The sequence below is a fragment of the Siphateles boraxobius genome, unplaced genomic scaffold, assembly GCF_051911475.1.
Source record: "Siphateles boraxobius isolate OS27281-9 unplaced genomic scaffold, OSU_SipBor_1 68, whole genome shotgun sequence".
NCBI classification, from domain to species: Eukaryota; Metazoa; Chordata; class Actinopteri; order Cypriniformes; family Leuciscidae; genus Siphateles; species Siphateles boraxobius.
This window is the reverse complement of record NW_027509195.1, coordinates 9,530,928-9,558,437: the sequence shown is the minus strand read 5'-3', so window position 1 is coordinate 9,558,437 and position 27,510 is coordinate 9,530,928. Positions and strand designations below refer to the sequence as shown.

The 27,510-nt window shown below is 37.1% G+C and overlaps 1 protein-coding gene across 2 annotated transcripts; it reads right to left on the bottom strand.

Annotated features, from left to right (window-relative positions):
• Positions 1–1,184: 1,184 nt before the first annotated feature.
• iffo2a (intermediate filament family orphan 2a) lies at positions 1,185–26,259 on the bottom strand. 2 transcript variants are annotated; one of them, XM_077214540.1, is made up of 9 exons: positions 25,375–26,259; positions 12,612–12,672; positions 12,147–12,245; positions 7,682–7,858; positions 7,369–7,514; positions 3,725–3,932; positions 2,578–2,667; positions 2,365–2,501; positions 1,185–1,944 (listed from the first exon to the last, which is right to left on the bottom strand). In XM_077214540.1, exons 1-9 carry the CDS (start codon positions 25,920–25,922, stop codon positions 1,821–1,823), a joined length of 1,590 nt encoding a protein of 529 aa, XP_077070655.1. In that variant the 5' UTR covers positions 25,923–26,259; the 3' UTR covers positions 1,185–1,820. The 2 variants fall into 2 exon arrangements, with proteins under 2 accessions (XP_077070655.1, XP_077070656.1); XM_077214541.1 differs by having other exon boundaries at positions 3,725–3,902; positions 25,375–26,258.
• Between the last annotated feature and the right edge of the window lie 1,251 nt (positions 26,260–27,510).

Genomic DNA, 27,510 nt, shown 5'->3' with positions numbered 1-27,510 from the left:
TCATAGGTAACACTTTACATTTTTGGGCCCTATTTTAACGATCTAAGCACATGGTCTAAAGCACGCGGCGCAAGTGCACAGTCTGTAGGGCATGTCCGAATCCACTTTTGCTAGTTTAAAGACGGGAAAAATAGTCGGTGCACACGGTGCATGGTCTAAAAAGGGTTGTCTCTATTCTCTTAATGAGTAATGGGTGTCTTTTGGGCGTAACGTGCAATAAACCAATCAGAGTCTCATCTCCCATTCCCGTTAAAAGCCAGTTGCGCTTGCGCCATAGCGGATTCGCCATTTGCAAGCGGAAAAACTGAACGCTTCTCCAGAGAGGAAACAGATCTGCTCGTGCGTGAAGTTAAAGCGCGCGAGCAGACCATCTACAGGACTAAGTGTACGCGGGCTGTGGACCCGCCAATAGGCGCACATTACGAACGTGCTCTTTAAATAACAAAAAAAATATTGCTTTTCAGTTGTCTCAAAATAGCAACGCGCCTGAACACACCTCGTTTTCAGGCCAGCACGCCCATGGGCGCAAATGCATTTGCTATTTAAACAGCGTGGCACAGGATGTGAAAACTATAACTGGGTCGGACTGAAACTAGCAAAAAAACACTTGCGTCGCGCATGGTGCCCATTGTGCCGGGTATATGATAGGGCCCAAAGTCTCATTTGTTAACATCAACATAAATATACATTTATTAATATAACTTTGTTGATGTTACTTAACAAAAATGTCCATGTTAAATCTCGTTCACAGTGCATTAACTAACGTTATTACACGGCTCTGTGGAATACTTGATTCTGATTGGTCAATCGCGCCATCCAGCGGTATGTTATTCCCAGATTAGAACCGCTGAAAACAGATAACACAGACTCATCCGGGTTATGAAGTCAGCAGCACTATACGCTTGCTAGAAAGGTTTTTTCTTTGTGGAAATTCCCAGAGCTAATAAAATATTAAAACTCAGTCAAATCAATATTTTGTGTAAAGTTATTTAATTATGTCATCCAGTATCGTGGAATCTGTTTCTCGTTACAACCTTCATACAAACGCAGCTGCTGCCATTTTGTGACTATTGTTTTGTACAATGTTGGATTATAAAATACAAACAGGTACGGTTTAATCTGAAATCAATATTATCCATAATTATTTATGGGGCGCAATGCTGTGTAATAAGTGGTATGAAGCTTTGCGTTTAAAGACCTGACAAAATATTTCAATGAAGATCAATATTTTGTGTCTAATTATTTACTTATGTGGCAAGTAGCCATGTAATAAGCGGGATAATGTACATCCAGTCGGTTGTTATCTCAGAATAAACACCTGACAGGGTGAATCTTAGATAACCAGCTGGATGTACATTATCCCTTACTTAACTAACTGATCTTAAAAATGCTCAGATTAACATAAACTTAGATTAATAAATGCTGTAGTAGAAGCTGAAAGTATTGTTCATTGTTAGCTCACATTAATGTCAACAAATGAAACCTTATTGTAAAGTGTTACCATTTTATATGACAATATATTATTATATAATTTATTTATTATTATTTATAATAATATGCTTTATTATACATGGTATTCATCACACTGTAAAGAGTGTGACATCAGTTAAAGCTAGTGAGGAAGACTATGGAGCCATGCCTTGGCAGTGCTGATGAAGTGGGCACAGCTAGTCCTGCTTTAAGACAGCATATAAAGCACCAATACTTACTCTTTGGGAATCTGAAATCCCACACTCATCCATACTGTGTAAGAAAAGGTGACCAGAGACTTAAAAGAGTGACTGGTTCACAAAGAAGCTGAGAAACCAGAAAGACCATCATCATCTAACTTCTCCATTCATCTCTACCGCCCCTTCTTTCTCTCCATCAGGCTCCAGCTCATCCTGGATGTCATCGGTGTTTCCTGAATCGCTGCTGGCCACAGAACTGAACGAGGGCGACTGTCTGCATTGGAAAACAGAGGACACGAACATAAACCATTAAAAGCCTATGTGCAGATTCATATTGTTTTACTTTACATTCCCAGTTTGGTTTCATTTTAAAGTCACCATCAAATCAAAATGGACAATTCAAAATCTTTAATCATAATAATTTCCCCTTCCTCTTGTAGTGACTTCTCTTCTCTGATGATGTGTTTACTGGAGCGAGGGCGGGACAACCGGTCACTCACATGACATCACAGCAATGGCAAACCACAATCGTCCAATCATTTCCCAAAGGACAAAAATAAGTCCCGCCCTACATTTTTCTTGTTCGAGAATCCATTTCACTTGGATATACGTCACAATAGGGAAGAAAAGTCTACCACAACTTCCATTTCATGACTTTAAAGTTTTGCTAAAACTAAAATACGATTAAACCAACCTGCCGGTGGTGGCTGTGCTTTGGATGAGCCTCCGGCACGTCTCCATCTGTACGTCCAGCCCTCTCTTCATACTGCACATCTCCATGTACTCATGCAGGTGTCTGTTCATGTCACTCTTAGCCGTGGCCAGTTCCAGCTGCAGGAGGAAGAAAAAGCTTTTTGAACTCAAGTAAATATCAGCTGAAACATGTCATTCACAAACGTTCTCTCACCTCAATCTCTCCGATGGTGTCCTGGTACTCCTGCTCTCTGGTCTTAAAGAGGGATTCTGTTTCATTTATGAGGCTACCTAGACTTCGATCCTGGCGGGATAATGCATTAGGTATTATTAATAATCTCAGGAGTCCACATACATTTTGTACTATTACATTTTACAGACAGAAATGGTCAATATTAGTAAGACAGCGTATTTAGCCATAAGAAACATCCCAAAAATACATAGACTGCATTTTTTGGCAATTCACCAAAGTTTGTAATATTTTTTTTACTGTTTTTCAAAGAAGGCTCTTTTGTTTACAAAGGCTGCTTTTATTTGATCAAAAATACAATAAAACAGTAATATTTAAAATAACTTTTCTATTTGAATACATTTAAAAATTAAATTAAAATTAAATTTAAAAATATGTTACATATAATTATAATATAAAATAATATATTTTAATTTTCAGCATCATTTCTCCAGTATTAAGTCTCACATGATCCTTCAGAAATCATTCTAATATGCTGATTTGCTGCTCAAGAAACATTTCTTATTATTTTCTTATTATTATCAATGTTGAAAACAGTTGTGCTGCTTAATATTTTTGTGGAAACCGTGCTAAATTTTTCCCTCAAGATTCTTTGATAAATAGAACGTTTAAAAGAACAGCATTTATATGAAATAGGAAGCTTTTGTAACATTATAAAATGTCTTTACTCTCACTTTTGATTAATTTAATGCATCCTTCCAGAATAAAAGTATTCATTTGATGGTCAGTAAAAAATTTACTGAGTATTTGAAATACCTGAATACTTATATTTACTTATTTTTAATTAAAAAAAATATATATAATTAAGTTTATATTAAATGTATACTTATAATATATTTTAAATGTATCTATAATTAAATAATTACAACAAAGTAATAAAAATATCACACAGAAAATAGTTTTCCATTGCTAAAAGCCAAAAAAAATGTAGTATTTCAGCCAATATGCGTGTGATGCTTCTTATGCTTGTAAGTGAGCATTAACAGAGTTGTTGCCTAAGGTATTTAGTTTAATTCAATTGGGTGCTTCCTGTAGTTGCCTATATAGACATTACATTTACATTACATTTTAATCATATGGCACTTTTATCCAAACATGTTTGCTGACCCACCTGCTCCTGAGGTTCTCCATGAGAGTCAGATGTGCAGGACACTGTGTTGACTGTACCAGCAGCGGCGGAGGTGGGGAGACTGTTGTAGTTACTGAAATCCTCCCAGAGCAAAAGAGTCTCCCCCGTCTCCTCCCACGCCAGACTATCACAGTCATCGTCAAACTCGAACGTTTCCCGCCTGCCAACAAACCAATTAGCTGAGCAACCTCTGCGCACAAGATAGGCAGCAGACACAGACGTGGAAGAGAAAAGAGGAGGAAACGAGGAGACACAAGGAGAAGAAAAGAAAAGGAAAATCAACAGATCCACAATCTAAAGGATTACAAACAAAAGACTATAATACATAACATAGAACAAATGAACATAAGAAAAACAAGTTAATATCCAGATTTTAATTAAAGCAATTAATAATAAATATAGTAAAAATAGTAATTTAATCAAATAAAAATAATATAAAAGATAAAAAGATAATAATATAAAAGATCTCTCTCAAATAGGAAAATACACAGCACATAAAATGAGCATGTTCACCATATATACACAAGATGGCAGTAAGTGATCATACAAAAGTCAAGACAAGCAGTTGAAGTCCTTACTCTGTACTTTTGCAGCATTTTGTTTTCAGTGTTATAAACCCTTAATGATCTTACAAACAACAAATTAACTAAATTAAAAATAATAATAACACAATTATCTCTCTCTCTCTCTCTCTCTCTCTCTCTCTCTCTCTCTCTCTCACACACAAAAAAAACATTGCAGTGGTTCTCAACTGGTTTGACAATGAGACCCACAATTTCTCATGGTCATTAGGCCGTGACCGTGAAAAAAATTATTTGACCTAATTCCTTAAATATATATATAACTTATATATTCTGTTCTGGTTTGGTTCTGTTCTGTTTCTATTCCCTGCATGTGCATTTTGACAGAGGGTGCGTCTCAGGGCCGGCGCTATGGTGGGGCATTCGACCCTCTTTATGTACGTGAAGAAATATATAGATCCGTTCCGACGATGTTTTGTTTGTATTTCAATGGTCCAGTGGTAGCACTTTTGCCAAGCGTGTCAGAGGTTCTGGGTTCTAATCCCCACTCGTATAGTTTTTTTCCCCTCATTAAAACCGATTATGTTTTTCAGTGGTTGTATATCAAACAGGGTTTGTGTGCATTTTACTTTGTGATATCACCGGAACGAATAGAGAGTCTCCGCACAAGCCACAAGAGAACACTGTATCCACACAATCGCAGCAGCAACGAGCACTTTGATCACTTGATTTCAAAAACAACACATTTCAGCGTGCTAGATCGCCTCTTATTTAACAAACGAACGAAATGAATGCTCTTCTAGTTAACTGGAGATGTTATATTATTTGTTTATTAGTATTTGTTACATCCGTGGCGCGAGATGTTTCAAAAGTAGGCTAGCTCAGATTTCTGATTTCTTAAAAAATAAAATAATAATAACTTAGGGGGCAAAATATTTTTTTGTGATTATGTGAATTACACTGTGCAAACCAAAGTAAGAAGGGTTGGCTCTCAGTCTCCACAGTAGGCCTACATAAAATATTCATTTTATTTTATTTTATTTTTCGTGTTCGCATTTATGAGGAAAAAACAATGTTACAGACGTGTTCTCCGTTACGGACCTGAGCGCTCTGAAAGCGGCACTAAAAGATGCTTTAAAACTTTCACAGAGACATCAAACAGAAAGCACAAAACCTTACTTTAACCTGAATTTCGTTTTATATTAATTGTATCTTAATTTTAATCAATGTTTCATCAACCAATTGCCTGGATTTAATAAATAAGAAGTAAATAGCAGACTATAGATAAGAAACGGAGGCGTCGGCGCGTGAACTGGAGCTCGTCTCATAGCCTAAATGAACCGAAACTCAGCGTATAAGGTAGCCTACTTGCCTTACAGACATGTCTACTTTTAAACAGAATAATTCAAAACGAAAGAAAATAGCTTTTTTAATCCGTATGAAATGTGCATTTCTCTCTGGCGCGTTCACTACTGAAGATCGCGAGTCAGGATCCTCAACTTCATCTTAGCCGACACTGACAAAGAAAACGATTGTTTATTAATAAACAATTAAAAAAGCTCCTTGCTATATTTTACATATAATCATTACTTTTGCCGGTTCTTTGTGACAGCTTTTAGGTGCTTTATTGGCAACGCCACCCTTACAAACACGAGTCGCCACCGCATCACCGCACACACCAGAATAGGCCTGATATAGAATTCTGGCTATATTTATATAGCCCCCTCATTTAAAGACAGGACCCCCCAAAAATAAAATTCTGGCTAAGCCCCTGGCTGGGACAATATTGAACCATGGCAAAATGGCACAATGTAGTGGTGGGGACATGACCCACCCACAAATTACGCCTATGATTAAATGTTTTTATAGCATTTCTGCTGTGTTGGACTATGATGTCGCCACTGCGTCAAAATATTTCTCAAATGGTTGTGCCCCCCCGCCGGCACTGTAGTCAGGGCACTGATCAGGGAGTCGGCCATTTTAAGGGCTGTCTCAATCACAGAATACTTCCAAAGCACTAAGAAGTTCACTACCTAAAAAGTCCCACAATGCACAGTGAAAACCAGGGGGCATCAATGCTCACTATGTTCCCTAAATGGAAGTAGTGAAGCTCGAATTTTAACTCACACATAATGACACGCAATAGATGTTAAAATACAAACCATTATTTAATTATATTTCAGCTGCATAAACATACATTGCTAAACAGCTAATGAACAATCTAGCTAATATTTATAATTTATTTACAGCTGAAATGTTGCACATGTAAGAAACAAGTAAAGTATTTATCATAATGTCCTTAAATAACATTACAAAGTAATGTCAGAAAGATATCAGCTCTGCTGTTGTAAATACCAGTAATAATGTTGTACAATGAGGACGTAGTCACGTCGCTGGGAATAGAGTCATCAGTGTACCAATGTGTTGTGAGCCAGTATCCTTTACTGTCCTTACCAGTGCCCAAATTCTTGAACCCAATATACTGATTCACAAGCTGGGGAGCTGATTGAGACACACCCCTAGTTTCCTTGTGTGTGTGTGTGTGTGTGTGCAACAGTTAAACACGAAGTTCACCTATTGTTCATTTACTTCCCTTTGTTATCTCTGTTTATATATAGCCCTAATTTTCTGTTTATCCTTTGTCTTTTCTCAAGTCAAAGTTAAGTTGCTTGTGTATGTCTTTCTCTCCTGTGTTTATTCTGTGCTCCTGAGTGTTTAACAAGTTTCTATTATTTAGTTTGAACTGTTAAATAAAGAGATCCTGCCTCCTGACTTATTTCATAGTATTTTTTCCATACTATGGAAGTCAATGGGGACTATCGACTGTTTGGTTGCCCATATTCTTCAAAACATCCTCTTTTGTGTTCAGCAGAAGAAATTCATACAGGTTAGGAACAACTTGATGGTGAGTAAATAATACTGATTTTTGGGAGAACTATCCCTTTAAACTGAGTCTGAAAGAAAAGTCAACAGCTTTCATTCACGTCTTTCAAACCTAAAGTCTCGATTCAGAAAAAAACCCCGTTTTTTGACGGTACACCCACTCAAAACAGTCTTGTGACCCACCAGTTGAGAAACACTCCTCTAATGACAATGAAGACTCACAGCTGGTTGAGCATCCTCTTCATCTCATCAGTGATATTGAGAGAACCAGGCATGTCCTCCTCACAGTGAGCAGAATCAACATCAGTCTCCAGTCTCTGCTCCTCTGATTCACCCTTACACTCCTTCCTCCTACATACCGCCATCCCCTACAACACACACACACACATTCTCTGATTGCTGAAAGATTCAAATTGCATGATAAGCTGTTATATAAACTCCATGTACTGCAAATCAAATCTGAGCTCCAAATTTGCACATTGTTCCAGTAGATTGGAAGGTATCATCAGAATCTACTGAATGTAAGTTTCCGTACCCCTTTCTGCTCGGGAGGAGCTCTGGACGGGCTGCCGTGCAATATCATGCTCATGTCTTCTGAGTTCCTCTGCTGTGCCACGTCACACAGCTTGGCTGTGATGTCGATGCGTCTGCAGATGTCCATATCAACCGTCATGGCTTTCTCCTGGATTTTAGTGTCCAAGTCAGACACTTCCTATACAAAAAAGCATGATAATGAGACATTTCAGACGTAATCCATCATGCACTGACTCAGCAGAAAACTGGAACAGGAAAACATACCTCTCTTGCTTTATAAAAACATAACAGAACATACTTAACCAATATTACATAGAAATATCATGCAAACAGCCCTGTGGTGTGAAAAATTACAAATGCAAATATTCTACACAGCCTCAGTTAAAGGCACAATATGTAAGATTTTTTTTTGATTAAAATATCCCAGAATCACTAGAACAATGGTATATATTTTGTTGAATTGTGTACTTACATTATACCAAATGTTTCCAACAATGTTTAGAACCAGAGAAATCAGTAATTTTAACCAGTGTAATGTCCCATGTTATTGCGTTGCCTGTCAAAGACGCTACACTTGATTTCCGATTTACTTATTACTTACAGCATTTTCTCCACCATATATATATTATTACTTACAGCATTTACTTTACTTATTACTTACAGCATTTTCTCTACCATATATACATATATATATATACACACATACATACACACACACACACACACACAATAATATATTAGGCAGGTGAGGAACTGTTTGGATACCTTTATCGGGTTAGTCTTATTGTTTGAATCTCGTTTTCTTGATTTACCGCGAGTAACACGTTTGTACCATGCCTCATAGACAACACTATTTTGTTGAGTGGCTAACAGCATAATCAGAAAGAGCTTTATTTGTAATAACAGTAATACAGCATTTTCTCCACCATACAATATATTTTTTAATTAACTGCATGCCATTTAGCAACAATTCATCCAGCTTTTATTAATATGATATTCTAATATCAATCAAGCTTACTGCAATGTGCAACAAGCAGGGCTGGGACCAAGAAAATCGGCCCTGGGATTTTGGCCCAGACTGGCCCACTAGATATGATCATAAACACCACCCATCTTTGCACGCCCTTGAATATGTATACCAACTCCTATTCCTTAAAACAATGTAATGAGTGAGTAGGAACGAGTGAGAGTTAAAAGATGAAATAACAACAACAAAAAATCATTAAAACAATTGAACTATACTCCACAGTGATGAATCCTAAAACAAGCTATAAGCTGCATTGGCATGGGAATACCAGTGTTACTCACAGGATTTTTAGTAAAACTGTGGTGGGTGGATCTCGGGTCCTCTAGCGGGATTCGGGGAACATTCAACAAAATTTAATATCAAAAATAAAACAAATACAAATTGAAAGTAAAAGACAGCAGCCCCTCACGGACGACTGCTGTCACATATTACAAAACAAACACAAGCCCAGGCCTGGCCACTATATCCACTGTCGTCGCTCCTCCTTTTATGCTCCCGCTTCTCCGTGAGAGATACGAGACAGGTGCTTTGCGCATGTGGCGCTCATCAGTAATCACTCATGATGACATATCCTAAGTGTTTTGAAAGTAGTTCTGCTTACCGCAAGCTCTACACTTTCTCATCTCTCTCCTTATCCTCCTCACTATCATCATCAGCCATGGGAGCTGATGAAGGTCCTGCTGCTGCAGAAAACATATCGTTATTTTGACACATTTTACAGCGTCCGCTTGAAGGCCCTGTTTCTTTTTTCACGCTATTTCTCTGCACATTCCTTGCATTTCTTCTCCATCTCTCTGACTATTTTGACAGATACACACTGACACGGCACGCTCGTCAGAGCCCAAAGGGGGAGGTGTTTAAAGATGTGACTGGCTCAGCCCAGTGTCAATCAAGAAAATAACCAATGGGCTGCTGATCTACGTTTTTCATGAGGCCCAAAAAAACAACCTAAAACTAAAGCTGACTTTTTTTTAACAATGCATTACACCGACACAAAACGAATGGGCCGCCGAAGTACAAGTTTTATGGGGCGTTAAGAAATAAAAAAAGAAAAAGAAATAAAAAAAGAAAAAAAAAGATAAAGTATGTAACGTTATCACCCCAAAAAGCACATCGGCCCACCGGGAAAGTGCCGGTCTGCCAGATGGCCAGTCCACCCCTGGCAACAAGTATCTCATACCACCCACGAAGCGAACGCACAGAGTAACGTTACAATAATTTCAACACACTCAAACGTATTTTTAGTATGATTGTTTTGACCAAGTAAAACAGCGCTGCGTTACCCCCACAATTTTAATTTGTCAGATAAAGTTACCTGATTGAGTAGGAATTCAGCATTTGCAGCTATTACATTACAATGAAATAGAATGCTGTGAATTTTAGTGATCAAACTTGACTGTAACAAAGTTCAAGTTCAGGGAAGAACGAAGCATAACTTTAATCATAAAATAAACCTAAGCAACAAAACGAAAGGAGGGGCAGCGGCCGACTACGGCACATAAGCATAATACAACAGCAACTTAAAATGTCCCAGACGCTCAAAGTTAAAAGCAAAGGGAGATATAGATTATCAAGACAGAATATGCTAATCAATGACTAGAAGATAACTACACATAAACTACATAAATTCATCAACCATTCAGAAATGTCGTCTACATGTTGTCAATTCTTCTTGAGTCTCTCCATCAGTGTCAGACTCCAGTTTGAACATAAAAGGCTAAAAGTTATTGAAATTTTCAGTGCATGTCTGTGTGAGGTAAAAGGACACAAGCTGTTGAAGCTCCGCCCTCTGTGCTGGGAGCAGCAGCTCATTTGCATTTAAAGGGACACACACAAAAACGGTGCGTTTTTGCTCACCCTCAAAAAGTGACAACTTTAACATGCTATATAAAAATATCTGTGGGGTATTTTAAACTAAAACTTCACATACACACTCAGGGGACATCAGAGATTTATTTTACATTTTGTGAAAAGGGCATTATACCACCCCTTTAATACATTAGCTCATTCATGAACACGATTTCTGCCTGAGTCCCGTCGCATTGCTTTCCATCGGCTGTGGAGGTAAAGACGACAACTCCCATGATTCCACGCTCATTTACGGCGCCATCAAGCTGCGCATGTGTTATTGTTATGAATAAGCGACCTCTAGTGGCAAAACTTACATACAGTGCCTTTAATATTAGATAATAAAAACTGCATGAATAATAATAAAGTTAAAATGTTAAAAAAAAAAATTTAAGCAGCACAAGTGTTTTTGCATTGATAATAATAATAATAATAATAATAATAAGAGGAGGAAGAAGAAGAAATGTTACCTGAGCACCAAATCAGCATTTTAGAATGATTTCTGAAGGGTCATGTGACACTGAAGACTGGCGTAATGATGCTGAAAATTCAGCTTTGATCACAGGAATAAGTTACATTTTAAAATATATTAAAATAGAAAACAGTTATTTTAATTTGTAATAATATTTTGCAATATTACCGTTTTTACTGTATTTTTAATTAAATAAGTGCAACCTTTGTGAGCAAACGAGACTTCTTCAAAAACATAAAAAAATAGTAATGTTTCCAAACTTTTGACAGGTACTGAATTATATAATTAAATATTATATGGTAACACTTTACAATAAGGTTCATTAGTTAACATTAGTTAATGTATTAACTAACATTAACTAGTAATGAGCAATACATTTGTTACAGTATTTATTAATCTTTGTTAATGTTAGTTATTAAAAATACAGCTGTTCTTTGTTTGTTCATGTTAGTTCACAGTGCATTAACTAATGTTAACAAGTACAACCTTTCATTTTAATAATGTTTTAATAAATGTTGAAATTAATATTAACCAAGATTATGCTGTAGAAGTCTTGTTCATTCTTAGATGTAGTTAACTAATGTTAAGTAATGAACCTTATTGCAAAGTGTTATTATAGAAACTTGTGCATAAACAGCACTACACAGCTTGTTATGGGTTAAGTAAGCATTACAAAACCCCCAAAGGCAGATAATCTTCTCTAAACTCATTTGGCTACAACAGATGGTTGAGCTTCTTTTGAAATGCTTTGTAACAGTGTGCATTCACATTAAGGAACATATTACCCAGGGAGGCAGCAGTCAGCTGTGCTTTATTGCTGGGACTCAGCAACAGCTACTTAACAGTAAAGAACAATATGCATCTGTTCCAGGGCCAGGAGCCTGAATGCTTCATGCTTATTTGTCCACACAGATCTATGGGTATCTATTCAGTCAAATGCCAGAGCTATTTACATATGGGTTCATCTTCATTTCCCTGAAAGTCAATCTAGTAATCTTTATTAATCTCTCACAGGTGCAGTCAAATTATACTCTTTTAAATGAGGTACTGTTGTAAATGGACATTTGCATGTTTTGAGTACTGTGAATAAACTGATACCAGATAAAGCAGGACACTTACATCATGAGGCATAAGGCTCTTGAAGACAACTAGCTCTGTTTTAAGACGCTCCATCTTCTCATTCAGTTCTCCTTGCAATGCTTCAGACGACTGAACACTCTGTAAGGAGAACATTTAGAAAAGTTTTGCAGTGCACTGTAAAAACAAATGAGTGGGTGAAAACGAAGGCAATAGTTTGCATGGCTTTTTTTAGTTGACTATATTTACTTAATTATTTTAATGAAATGTTTTGACTGAACTTAATGTCAAGCTTCCATGCTACAAAACTACAGTAATCAAGCAACTCTGGTGTTTTTTTTGTTTTTTGTTTGAATTATTTACTTGGTCTCAGAACATATTTTTAGAGTGTGGGTGGGGAATTATCTTCCATACAATAGAATTACCTAAAAGCTAGACATGCATCAGTGCAGATGTATGGATGTCAAACATCAACACAGTCATAATATAATAGGGCTGAGAACTCACCTCCTGTAAAGTCTCCACCAAAGAATCCATCTGCTGACGTTTGGACACCTCCTCCTCCCATCTGGAATACAAACACAATAACAGATTGTACTTGAAATAAATGTGCACAGTTTGTCACAGTGTGATAAAGTCTTGATCTGCAGTCATTCAATAAATTACAATCCCACTGAGTGGCTCAAAAGAGGATGAAAGTTATTTAAAAAAAATTCAATTGACCACTTATTCAAAACTGCATTTTACAAAAAGTACAACATATAGTTGTACAAGTATACAACTCTATAAAAATCACATGTATCTAAAGGTTTACCACAAAAGTATGTTTGTTCAGTTACATGTATTCAAAAGAGACTTGAGAAAAACATTGGTATCCTCCCTCTGCCACTGACCATTGAGAATCTTCCTCAGACCTTTAAAACTCCCCGAAAACACTAGCAAGCTCCCTTAAATCACTATGGAGACTGTAGTGTAAAGCAGACCATGCAAATAAAAGCTTAACTTTTGCAGGAGAAATGCTTGAGGTATATTATTGTGCCAGTTTCTTTGCTCTTGTTCCAGAAGCAGTGTGTAACAGTGTCTGATTAAAACAGAATCTATTCGCCATTACCTACACCGCTTTTCAGTGTCCGTGAATCTATAGTGTTGTTACTACTGAACCTTCTTTCACATGTCTAAAGAGTTTAGAATTACCTTATAATTGTGAATTCGGCATCTGTATTGAATGTGATACACTAAAATAATGGTAAACTACGGGTAAAATGTATTCCTCTTGTAACGCATATAAGTAAACATACAACAGTCAAAGGAGTCTGATTCACAAACAGATGATTCTTATGAACCAGTTATTTTTTAGTGAATCAAACACGTATAACGCAAACAGTGTGATCCGATTCCCATAAAAATCTGCCAGTTCTTTATGTTATAGTTCAAAAAGTCCAGACCGGTTTGAATCAGTCCTGTCAAATCCTTCACTGAACCAAACCTATCAATGCGGTCACTGAATCAATGTCACTTAATCATTTTGTTTGGTCCATATCAAAATGAAGTAGGTTTTGGGTCAGTATAATTACCGGATGATTATCCATTTGACAGTGTCTTGTTAAAGAAATATAATAAAAATAATTCATGCATCAGAGGTTTAAATAACTACCTATCTACTGCAAAGTGTTAACATGCTGCGGGATTCCCCCCGTCTGATTCTGTAGTCAGTTATGCAGTAAGATTCCTCATCGGCTGGATTAAAGGATGACAGCTTCTCTTGTTTTATAAGCTCCTGATCCTTTGATTTCTCACATGCTCAAGGGATTATAGACTCCATTAGTCTTACACTTGCATTGTGTGACAGTCTGATTGGGTCCAGACATCAAGACACCTGCAAGTGCTGACTCAACATGACAAGATCTCGAAGGGATCATCTGTTTAGTACAAAGAGTTGTACTTATGTTAAGCTGATCTGTAGGCCAGGCATGAAAAGCATGTGGAGGCTGTGGGTCTTTAGTGAAAACAAGAGTAGAGAAAGTTCTCAGGGTATAAGAGTGAAAGTGCAATGCCATAAACATAAAACACATACTACCGTTCAAAGGTTTGTGTTTTTTTCTTAATTTGAAATAAGTCTATTATGCTCACCAAAGCTGCATTTATTTATTTGAAAAAATACAGTAAAGGCAGAAATATTGTGACTTTTTCCACAATTTAAAATAACTGTTTTCTATTTATTTATTTTTTTAAATACATTTTATCCCTGTGATGGCAAAGCTGTATTTCAGCATCATTACTTCAGTCCTCAGAGTCACATGCCCCTTCAGAAATCATTCTGATATGCTGATTCGCTGCTCAAGAAACATTTCTTATTATTATAAATGTAGAATACAGACGTGCTGCTTAATATTTTTGTTGAATTTTCTTTTTTTGAGGATTCAAAGATGAATAGAAAGTTCAAAAGAACATCATTCATTTGAAACAGAAATATTTTTTTAACAGCAATCATTTTTTGAGAAAGACCGTTTATTGGTTAAGGAGCAGCCACATGTAGATGAGAGTCAGAAGATCCATATAGAACTGATACAGGTGTGGATATACGTCATGGATCTGGCTGTTCAGACAGTGCAGGGTCAGTGTGGATCTCTCTGGATGTCACTGGGATCCAGTGGAGCTGACTAGACAACAGCCCAAGGTCATGAGAATCAAACTCCTCTCATTTCCTCTGCTGCAGCATAGATTGAACTTCCACTTCATCCAAAGGCACTGAACACAATATAAACAGAAACTTTCACAATGGCATGAGCAAATGTAGATGAATACTGCATGTCAAAATCTTTTGAATGCCCACCTGGTCAACAACAAGCACAGGATTAGAACTTTTTAATGAACTGCTGTTTAGAAAAAGAAAGATGAGACACACCACAAAATGAAGAGGCGCTTTCTTTGTTCTTCACTATGCCATCACTGTACACATTGCTGTGACTTCTCCCATTGTGTGAGATCGGGTCGGTCAATTTAAATACACATTGTTCAGTTTATGGGAGAGTTCAAATGAATTGAGCCAATGTTTCAAAGAGCTATTATGGGTGAGGAAAGAGAAGGACAGGGGTAAATCTGTTATAGCTCAAAAGTTCTGTGTGTCCCATTGTAATCTTAAACTGCTTTAAAAGTGTACAAATGAATAGGGCAGAATGATAACATGAGGTGACCGTGAGGGGGTTCATCATGATAGCACCTGTGAAGACCTTCAAAGCATTATGTCCCACATAAAGAAAGACACACCCTTTTTTTCATTTGTCCATCATCTCACCTAGTATTTACTCGAAACAGGAGCTCAGGGTGAGATGATCACAAAGATCAGATGAGACCACCAAAGAGCGGAATCTAGAGAAGACCAAACTGATCTAAAGTGACATTTATGTTACAAAAAAACGTATATTTAAAAAAAAAGCATGTTATTTTAAAAAAAATTCTATTAACTACTACTGTAGTGTACTGTAATGTAACTACTGTTTTCAACATTGATAAATAAATATGAAATATTTCTTGAGCACCGAAACAGCATATTGAAGGATCATGTGACACAGAAGAGAAATGATACTGAAAATTCAGCTTTGTAATCATAGGAAATTAGGCTACTTTTGAAAATACATTAAAATAGAAAAGTTATTTTAAATTGTAATAATATTTCACAATATTACAGTATTTCGGATTAAATAAATGGAGCCTTGGTGAGCATAAGAGACCTTATCCAAAAATATTTTTAAATAATTACCAACACCAAACTTTTAAACGGTTAATGCATAAGGGCAGAACAATATAAGCTCAGAATGTCGTATCTCAGAAGGGGGAAATAACCTAGAAGAAAGATAACCCCATGACCCGTGTACAAATATTCCATTAGTCTTCCAATTATATGAGGTCAAACAAATTGTATGCATAATGATTAGAAAAGAATTAGAAAACACTGAAATAAGTTTATATGAGCCTTGAGATGAAGTATATATCATGGAAATCACCAAAAAAAAAAAAAAATCCTTTTCTGCACAAACTAAGATTTCATGAAACTCTCTTTCCAGCAGTTTTTTCAGTGTCTGATTTTGTGATCCAAAAGGTTTCCAGCCATTTCAAGCAAACATGTGGATGGAGTTGACTGATGTTTCTTGAAAGCATGAGTTCAGTGGTATGTTAGGCATGTAAATGAGTACCCTTGCTTTCTATATTTGTCTGTTCTTTAAATACTTTTGTTGAGGAATGTACCATATTCTGTTCATGCACATTCATTCGCAGCACATTAAATGTCAAAAAGCAACTATATTTCTGCTTAATTTCTGAAGATACAGCCCATTTGTTAAACTTTCACTTAAGACACTGATCTCTGAACTCTGATTTGATATTTTTTAATAATGTTCAGTAAAAGCGTTCAAGTCATTTGATCAAAGAGGTTTATTAGCCATGTAAAACAATGGACTGCATTGGAATGCCACTGGCCAATAAATCCATAAAATGATAATGATTGATTAAAGTCAAAAAGAGGTTGGGGGATGGTAAAAGTGAAATTATAACAATAGTATGATTATACTATTCAGACGCTGCTGATCAAATGCATTTGATTAACTGATCATCAGGAAGTGTGACCAACTCTGTAAAAGCAGAAGTTTTGGCAGTTTGCTGGTCAGGTTTATAGTAATATTTTCAAAACCACTAAAAAATCTAGTTTAAAATATATTTCTATTGAAGTGTTGGTGCTTAATGTAAAAATATATAATGTAAACGATAAATCAAGTTTGAGAATTCTGCTGGCAACTGTCTACAGGCCACCAGGGCACCATAAAGATTTTATCAAAGAATTTGCTGACTTTCTATCAGAATTAGTATTGACTGCAGATCAAGTCCTAATTGTTGGTGATTTTAATATACATGTAGATAATGGAAAAGATGCAATGGGATTGGCATTTAAAGACATTCTTAACTCTATTGGAGTTAGACAACACGTGTCAGGACCTACTCATTGTCGTAATCATACTCTAGATCTAATATTATCACATGGAATCAATGTTGATGCTGTTGAAATTCTGCAGCAGAGCGACGACATCTCAGATCATTATATAGTCTCATGTAAATTACATTTAGCCAAGGCTGCAAAGCCAACTCCGTGTTACAAGTATGTTAGACCTATCACTTCTGCCACTAAAGATTGCATTATCAATAATCTTCCTGATCAGTTTCATCATCTCAGCATCCCAGATAGCTTAGAAGAACTTGATATTGCAACAGAAACTTTTAACTCTCTCCTTTCCAGCACTTTAGATACAGTTGCTCCGTTGCGCTTAAAGAAGATTAAAGAAAATAGTCCAACACCGTGGTACAACGAGCACACCCGGGCCCTTAAGAGAGCAGCCAGAAAAATGGAGCGCAACTGGAAGAAAACAAAACTAGAGGTATTTCGGATTTCATGGAAGGAGAGCTCGATTGCTTACAGAGAGGCTTTAAAAGCTGCTAGATCTGCTTATTTTTCAACCCTATTAAAAGAAAATAAACATAATCCAAGGTATTTATTTGAAAAAGTGGCTACACTAACGAAAAAGAAAGCTTCAAGCCCAGAAGTTTCCAAGAAACACAGCAGTAATGACTTTATGAACTTCTTCACTTATAAGATTGATAATATTAGGTACAAAATTATAACTATGCAACCGTCTACTACAGCATCACATCAGGGAGTGCATTATAGTCTCCCCGAGGTAAAATTTGATTCATTTGTTGCCATAGGAGAGGAAGAATTTTGCAAACTCGTTCATTCATTTAAATCGACAACATGTATGTTAGACCCTATACCGACTAAACTACTGAAAGAGATGCTTCCAGAAGTCATAGATCCTCTTCTTAACATCATTAATTCATCTTTGTCTCTAGGATATGTACCAAAAACATTTAAGCTGGCTATGATTAAACCGCTTGTTAAAAAAACGCAACTTGATCCTACAGAATTAGTCAATTAAAGGCATATCTCAAATCTACCTTTTCTGTCAAAGATACTAGAAAAGGCAGTATCCTCACAACTGTGTTCCTTTCTTAAAAGAAATGGTATCTGCGAGGATTTCCAGTCAGGATTTAGACCGCACCATAGCACTGAGACTGCTCTCATTAAAGTCACAAATGATTTGCTCTTATCATCCGATCGTGGTTGTATCTCTCTATTAGTGTTACTTGATCTTAGTGCTGCATTTGACACCATTGACCACAACATTCTCTTAAATAGACTAGAAAACTATGTTGGCATTAGTGGAATTGCACTAGCATGGTTTAAATCATATTTATCTGACCGCTATCAGTTTGTAGCAGTAAATGAAGAGATGTCTTATCGATCACAAGTTCAGTATGGCGTACCACAAGGCTCAGTACTAGGACTGCTGCTGTTCACTCTGTACATGCTACCTTTAGGAGATATCATTAGGAAACATGGAATTAGCTTTCACTGTTATGCTGATGATACTCAGCCCAATATTTCTTCCAAACCTAACGAAACTCACCAATTCACAAAATTATCGGAATGCATAGTTGATATTAAAAATTGGATGACGAGTAATTTCCTACTACTAAATTCTGAAAAAACAGAGATTCTAATTATTGGACAAAAAACTTCCACACGTAATAACCTAGAATATCGTCTAACACTTGATGGCTGCTTTGTTAAGTCTTCGTCGTCAGTTAGGAACTTGGGTGTGCTCTTTGATACCAATCTTTCATTTGAAAGGCACGTGTCTAGTGTCTGTAAAACCGCATTTTTCCATCTTAAAAATATATCTAAATTACGTCATATGCTCTCATTGACAAATGCGGAACAACTAGTTCATGCGTTCATGACATGAAGGCTAGATTATTGCAATGCTCTACTGGGTGGTTGCCCTGCACGCTTAATAAACAAACTACAGCTAATTCAAAACGCAGCCGCTAGAGTTCTTACCAGAACCAGGAAGTACGACCATATTAGCCCGGTTCTGTCAACACTGCATTGGCTCCCTATTAAACATCGTATAAATTTTAAAATATTGCTGATTACTTACAAAGCACTAAATGGTTTAGCTCCCCAGTACTTGAGCGAGCTCTTAACGCATTATAGTCCTTCACGTCTATTGCGATCTCAAAACTCCGGCCAGTTGATAATACCTAGAATATATAAATCAACTGCTGGCGGTAGATCCTTTTCCTATTTAGCACCAAAACTTTGGAACAATCTTCCTAACATTGTCCGGGAAGCAGACACAGTCTGTCAGTTCAAAGCTAGACTAAAAACACATCTCTTTGACCTAGCTTTCACATAACACTCTATAGACTTCTATAATTCAATATTAGGCTGCTTAGATTAGGTCAGCCGGAACTGGGAACACTTCCCTCAAATCCTGATGTACTCGTTACATCATAAGAAGAATGGCATCTACGCTAATTTTAGTGTCTTTGTTTATCCCGAGGTTTTCCCACAGCCTGCTGGATCCAGGCCGTTTCCAGATCTGACGAAGGACTTTCGCCTGGACCCGATGACAATGCATTGCTGAAGTGCCAACTAGCCTCTCCCTATGGAGGATCCCTATACCACTCTACAGATAAAGCGTTGTGGAATTTTTCGGTTCGCGTACCTACCCAAAGTGATAAGATAAAATAAAAATTCTGCATCAAAATTTATAGACAAGTAGTTTGTTTAGGCATGGTTTGTAAGGAATTACAAACCTGCGCACATATATTCAAACGCACATAACTATAGAATCAATTCTTAATGCGCATGTGAACGCCATCAGCGTCTATCACAGGTTCACGTTTAAAGTCTGTTTAGAGAGAACGGTGTCGTCTTAGCGGCCCCTAATTTAATAACAAATGATCATTTAGACGGAAGTGAATCAATCAAAACTAACTTTAGCTGGAAAAAAAAAATGTTCAAGAGCCACTATAAAACCAAACTAATCTCTGTTACCTTAATTTATATCTTTATCTCTGTAAAGCTGCTTTGAAACAATCTACATTGTTAAAAGCGCTATATAAATGAGGATGACTTGACTTGACTTAAAACTGTAGCTCAGTCTCTCTAAAATAAAATAAAACGAGGGCCTCGTGCCAGATCTATTTTAGAGGACTTTCCCTCACAATATAGTGGGCTCATTAATTACTGTACATTATATATCCTGCCTGCTGCTGGATAATGACTTGCATGCACTTCCTTTTACAAAACCAGAAAAGTCCTATAGCTGTACACAATAAATACACAAAATACTGCTGTAAATATGCAATATTTGTGGCCGAACACACAAAAAAAAGGCTGCCAGGCTATATACTCCATTTCATTTCAGTGATTGAGAACATTAGTCTGTTTCCTGTGCCAAAATCAGCTCTTGGCAAAGTTCTTCTGTCCTAAACCCTCTGACCATGAGCTAAATTTTCTCAGACCAAACTTTCCAAAGCCAAAATCATGTTTCTTGCCTTAGAGAACGACCGCTAAATGAAAATCCTGACATTATGTGCAAAGTTGACCTACATAATGATCAGTTTCAGACAGTCCCGTGGGTCTTCAGTAGTGCACATCTGTGTCCACACCCAGGAAATCAGAGGAGGAGCGAGCTGCATTTCAGATCGATACTCAAAGCTATTCTCAAGAATCACAGACACATGAATACATGATCTTAACCCCTCCCTTCTGTGGCACAGGGGGTCTACACAGGACAAAAATCAACTCTTGTGAAAAAGAAGTGTGTTTAATTATATTGAATGGAAACCTGTATATTCGAAACTATTACTTTCAGTTTACACTTAAATATATTCTTCCAAAGTACATTCTTTTCACAATAAGTACTCTTTTTAATAGTATGTTAAAGAGTACTTCTTTTTCACAAGGGAACAGTCAATATCCAAACCAGCATGAGACAGTCAGGCTTTTAAGCATTTGCGTCACCGGGGCTTTTGAGGTTCAGTTTTTGAATGCATAGTGTCTTGGCTGGCAGCTTCTACTCCATCCGTACACTAGCTGGACATATACAAACCCACACAATAAACACAGTCACTCAGAAAACTATTTACCACATAATTGACAGCAATCTGGCAGAAATTAAATCTTTTGAAAGTCAATCATGTGCATCATCATGAAATAACTTGCTAGCTCAGAAGAAAAGGCAAAATAACTTCTTTCAGGAAAATTGGCAAGAGTGAATAATTTGTTAGCATCACTAGCCCATTGATTTATATATAAGTGATATAAGTATATATAAGTGGCGCACACAGTTTGGACTTTCTCTGCTTGTTTACAATACAAGGGTAAAAGTAGCGCTTTTGGAGGTTTTTGCCCAACACACATACTAGTGCCCATGATTTTGGACTCCTAGCATGAGTGGGGGGTAGAAGTGATTTCCTGCCCAGTGAGGCACCACTACTAAATAATTCCCTGCCTGGAGAGATTACCTCACTTTGCTGCAGGCTTACCTCCTGTTCACTTACACACCAGTGATCCCTCACACAAAACATCACCTCACATGCAGCTACAGCCAACATCCCTGACCAGAACTGGACAGACGTCTACAGCCACGGCTTTACAGCCCGACTCACACGGGTCAGTGGAGTGCATCTGCTGGGGTTATAAAACATCTTCTGAAAGAGTGCGTTCGGTGTTCCTCAAAGTTGCCATCTGCAGAATGTATGGCTTTTGTGCTAGGAAATGTGTTGAATCATACAGCTAGAGCTTAGAAACGATAAACTGACTCCCAGCACAACATTCATGATGGACTGATAAATTTGATTTAGCTAGTCACCATGAAATGTGTGAAAATGGATAATTCTTATTTTTTTATGCCAGTATTCATTATAAATGTTTTATCTGTGCACACATCATTATTATATATTTTTTTCATTTATGTGCCCTGATAATCTTTAATCAAAAAAACTTCCCCTACCTCTTGGAGCAACATCTTTTCTCTTCACTGATGATGCGTTTACTGGCATGAGGACGGGACAACCTGTCATTCACATGAGCAAAGCACAATGATACAACGATTCAATCCATTCCTGATCGATATGAAAGTCCTGCACTAGATTTTTTCTTGTGCAAGAAGCCATGTCACTCATATATACATCACAATAGTTAAGAAAAGATCATCATTCTCTCATGCCTACTTTAAATAGTTCTCTGTCTCATATTGGGCAAAAACGCACAATCAATCCAAACCGATGCCATAGAAATGGTAATGAATATACAAACTTGACACCAATTAAAATATTACGCAACACCAAAAGAGACTTCTAGTGTTCTCGGTTTACTTGGGGTAAGTTTCTTAACAATACAAGAGTAACACATTTATTGAGATGTCCAGAACAGTTTAATAAACCTGAATTTCTATCAAAGCCATGGAATTCCCGCAAAGGATTAATCAGACAAAGAATTTCAATGGAATGGGAGGTGAACAATTCGCACAACACTCCAAGGGGTGGAGCAGAATGACTCCATTCTCTTCGTATGCGAAGCTTCCTAAAATGTTCAATCATGGATGATTTGTATGTTTTGTGCGATTTACATGAAAATAACTGGGTTGAATATCTTTTTTCCCTTTCAATAATAATGGTTTTTGACTTTAGTAATGTAATTTTGACCTCAGAAACTCAAAACTCTGAAAATAGCCAGATAAAATTAACTTTAACAGTTTGCAGTTTCTTTAATTTGGCTCCAAGTTGCTTCGTACTTTAAAGAACACGAGACCAAACATTAAGCCTGTTGCCAAACGCATGCTTAATTTATCAACCGGTTTTATATTTGTTTAAATGATTTCCTAGGAGACCGTTTTTGCATGAGCTTGATGCCACACTTTCCACCTGTTTCAGGTCACATTTAATATAACAGACCACCAACATCCATCCTAACCCACCGGCTGCTACTGTGACATTGTATCTGAGGGCCAAAACAAACATGAGATGAAAGCAGAGCAAAGAGGCCCATGCAACAAAAAAAAAAAGTTAATTTTGTGTTGGGCACTTAAGGAAAGACAAGTCGAACATATGACTATTTACTTAAGCATTTATCAAAGAAATAGCCAAGTCCTAACAGTATTGTAAGCTTAGTAAGCACTGAATAATCTTAGGATACAGAAACTCTTTATAAAGTGGGGTTTCCACTTCACTCAAGACCTGGAAATGAATCATTGTGTGGCTCATTTGTCCACTTCTTCTCACTGACAGTCCACTTCTGTTCTGGTAGATGAGAAAAAAATTCAAGACCTTCTATAGCCAGACTATTATATTACTATTACACCAGCCACTGACACAAACTATGATAACAACACAGCCAAGAAGAACAGTCTGGGGAAACAATTTAGGGTTACTGTAGATATTGTGAGAAAACATGTCTGGGGCTTCTAGATGACCGGAAATGCCTTAAAGTTACAGTAACATCTGTGTTGAGCAATGAATGAGTCCCCACACTAGTGCTCAGAGAAATTTGACAAATGTTTTTTTCCTCACTTTTTCAGCAGTATACGCCTAAATCAAGAATCTTTTAACAACAACAGGAAATATATCTTCCAAATCAACATGTACTGGATCATTTCCACCGTCAATAACAAAAATAAATGGTTGAATAAGCCTGTGAATTGAATAACACACATCAAAAAGTCTAACAGATAATATAATCAGGGGGGAAATTCCAGATGTATGAACCAAACTCACACAGAATGGGTGGAAGTGTATTACGTGAACTAATGGTCCCAAAAGGTGTAAAGAGAAACTATAAAGAGATTCTACTGAAGTTCTAGGGCAGTTCCCACAGACTCATATTGAATGGGAGGATTTTGCAGAGATCCCCATTTGGAGGAGAGAAAAAGATAATGTTTCTGTCAGATAAAATTTCACCCCTGCTTTCTCGGCTTTCATATCCAAACTGGACGCTTTGTAATAAGATACTAGAGAACATACAGGGGTTACTGATAGAGCCTTACTGTTAAAGACACTGAAAAACCTATACCCCAGGGACAGCCATAAAGGAAACACACAGTCTTGTTTACTATGAACACACGGGGGGGGGTTTCTTGTTTTTGAAAGGAGAAGGGTTATTTTTGTTGCAAGTTATTGATAATCAACCCAACTAACAAAAATATATTCCTGTTCCCATTAAGATATAAAACGCTATTGTTTTCTGAATGTTTAAAATGTCCAGTTTGTTCTTGGTTATGCGATTGCCAGCGAAAAAAATAAGGGAATGTTCTATTCTATCATTTTGCAAACATTATGGGAACATAACTTTAAAATGTTCTCTGAACGTTCCGAAACAAGTATTTTTGTTTAAACAATGTTAGATGGACTTCCAACTACAATGTTACAAAAGAAATCCCCGTTCCATGAATGATGTATAAAAACTTTTAAAAAATTTCTGTATATGTCTGAAGAATGTTTGTTCTTTGAGAGAACCTTGCTAAAATGTTAGCCAAAGTTCCAAAGCTTTTTTATGTTATTTTAAACAAATATTATTATCATTAAAATGATTATTTTTAATTATGACATATTAATGCAAAGCTGATTTGCAATCAAAATGGTCACAACTGCATTTGTTTTTGGATGTTTTACTTTTTTTTTATCAATGGCTGATAAAAAAAAAAGGCTGATTAATTAATGTAATAGATTAAGTACGGTACTTTGACATTTATCGCTAGACAGGTAATAGCGATAATAACCAATAGAAAAGTGTGAATATTAGTGAAAAAGAGAGTGGTCAAAGCAATTATTGATCTATATCTAATGGTAACTTATTTAACTACACTGTAAAAACATATTTTCATGATTTATCACAACTTTTTATCTTTTGTCAAATCAACTTATATAACTAATGGGGTGAAGATAACATACTATTTTGAGTTTCTGTTTATTAAACCATTATTCTTCATTGTATTAATTCAGAATTTTAAGGCAACCAGGTAACTTGCTTTTTTAAGTTAAACCAACAATTTTTTTAGAAATAATTTTTTCTACAAAAAGTTTTGGCCAAAGTAGACTACAATAGTTAAGTGTAGGCTAATAGTTTTTAAATGTCAAACTATTATAAATTAATATGGCATCTCCAATTAGTGTTTCAAACTTTCATTTTGTTCCACTTACTTAACTGACATTGGTAACGAATATCAAGTCACCAGAATTTTGTTGGAGTAACAAATAATGCGGTAACCATCTTTTCCCCCTGAATTAGCCTACAAGAATTGCTGATAAAGAAATTAGCCTCCTCGCTTTTTTCGCAGGGCAACCACTTGAAATAAGCTAAAGCTGGACTTACTTTCTTCTGTATTCGTCTCTCTCGCGCTTAACTTTGGCCAAAACATTGTACAAGGCCCTGAGTTCAGGTGTTATGGTGTCAATCTGAACCCCGACACCGTCTGGATGAGTCCAGGACACTCCAGGCCCCTGATGAGTCTCGAACCGTCCTCCGTATCGGGCGGTGTGTGAGAAACTCCATATTTTACCGGGGAGTCTCGATTGACACAGTGCGTTTGAATAAGGCAGTTCGAGGTTCGTCTGGACCGCTTTATCCCGGGAAAACAGCAGTCGGAACCGGGATTGCTCCTGGGCGTGCTGCAGCTGGATCTCCAATAACTTATTTCTGCGCTCTAATTCGTGGACTTTGGAAAGGAAGCAGCGGAAGCGGAGATTAAGTGTTTTTAACACATGAATGTTGGAGCCCAAATCGTTTCTCAACGCGCTGGTTGCCATGGCGCCGGACCCGCTCCCAGTCGCACACGCTTCATTCATACCGAGAGGAGCAGCGGATTCATTGAACAATATCGGGTTGAGAACCGGGTCTGGGAAACGACGGGGTAACTCCATCTTTATCCGTGAGCAATGTTTCTACGCATCAAACTGCAGATGCTGTAAAGCAGCATACGTCACCTCCATGCTCTCGGACGCAAGGTGCACTCCCTTTATCTAATATCACACAAGTAGGCCATACTCGCGCTTCTAGCGGCCGGATAAAGCGCAGTGACCGGTATACATTTTATGAACTCTCAGCTGCCCTCCTACTATCCGCTTGTGATGAAATGAGCTGTTCATTGGTCTCAACTTGCCGTAGAGCGTCAGGTTTCAGCCCCGTCTGAGCAAAGCCGCATATCAACCGAAGGAAAACGGGAGGAGAGGAAGACATGTCTGTCTTATCCGCCCTCCAGTAACAGTCGCATTGGATACCGTGTCTTTAAGACACGCCCTTTCAATTTACATATTACATGAGGGGCGTGGGCATAAACACACACACACACACACACACACACACACACACACACACACACACACACACACACACACACACACTGAACAGTAGCATTTTATAAGTATTTACATATTAAATATTTGCCATCTATACAATGTTCCTATGATAAAAGATAACTTTGTTTGTTTCTGACAAATATACTGGGGTCATTCCTACAGTAGGCCTACTTTCTTTGAACTTTGTAAATTAAAATAAACAATTTAAGCAAATCTTTCTATTAAATTGTAGAGAAAACATACTATGATCATGCTTTGACAATTTTCTTTTTTGATAACTTTTATATAGCTTAAATATAGCCTAATGAATACTCAGAGAATCCAATGCTAAAAATAACAATTTTTTGTGCTTTTCCTTTCCCACCTAAAGGATGTCACTTCTTAGAGGAAGGCTTTTATTAGTTAAAGGAATATAATATGATTAAAGTAATATTGTCATATATTGAGTTGATAACCAATGTAAACAAAATATGAACATAAAAAACATGTTTTGTTTTGATTATAGAAAGGAAACCATGAAAGAAAAGCCTCCACTCAAACCCAAGTAGTGAACAAATGCACCCTTACATTTTCTTAATGATGATTTAAAGGTGCAGTAAGCGATTTGTTGAAAGTAGATCGGGCTGAGCACTAAAATCCACTTGTAGCCAATCAGCTATAAGGGGCGTATATACTTATTAGAGTGGAGGTGCCTGTGTTACATAAGGCTTATATGACTTCACGTCTCCATTTTCAGCTCCTCCCCACCTGCACGCGGCAACTCTCGCCGATCAGTTACATCCAGATGCAGCCGATGTCGAATGCACCTATGGTGTGTTTGTGAATTTGGGGGCGGGGATATCAAGATAGGGGAATGATCCTTTTGGGTAGGGGTAGGGCTGGACAATAATTCAATATCAATATATATTCCAATATTTTTTTTTTCAATAACGGTGATATGATTTTTAAACACATTTTCGATATTTCAATATACATAACAGCATTTGTCACTGACTGACGTTAGGCGTGTAGCCGTCAGAAAGAGCAGAACACAATTGGTTACTTTCGTGATGACGTACACCCCAGACACGCAGCCAGTGCTCAGCAGTAACGTTTGTAGGCTGATCTCCAACGTCGCAAGTTTTAGCTACAAAATGAGCGCCCCTGACCGCAA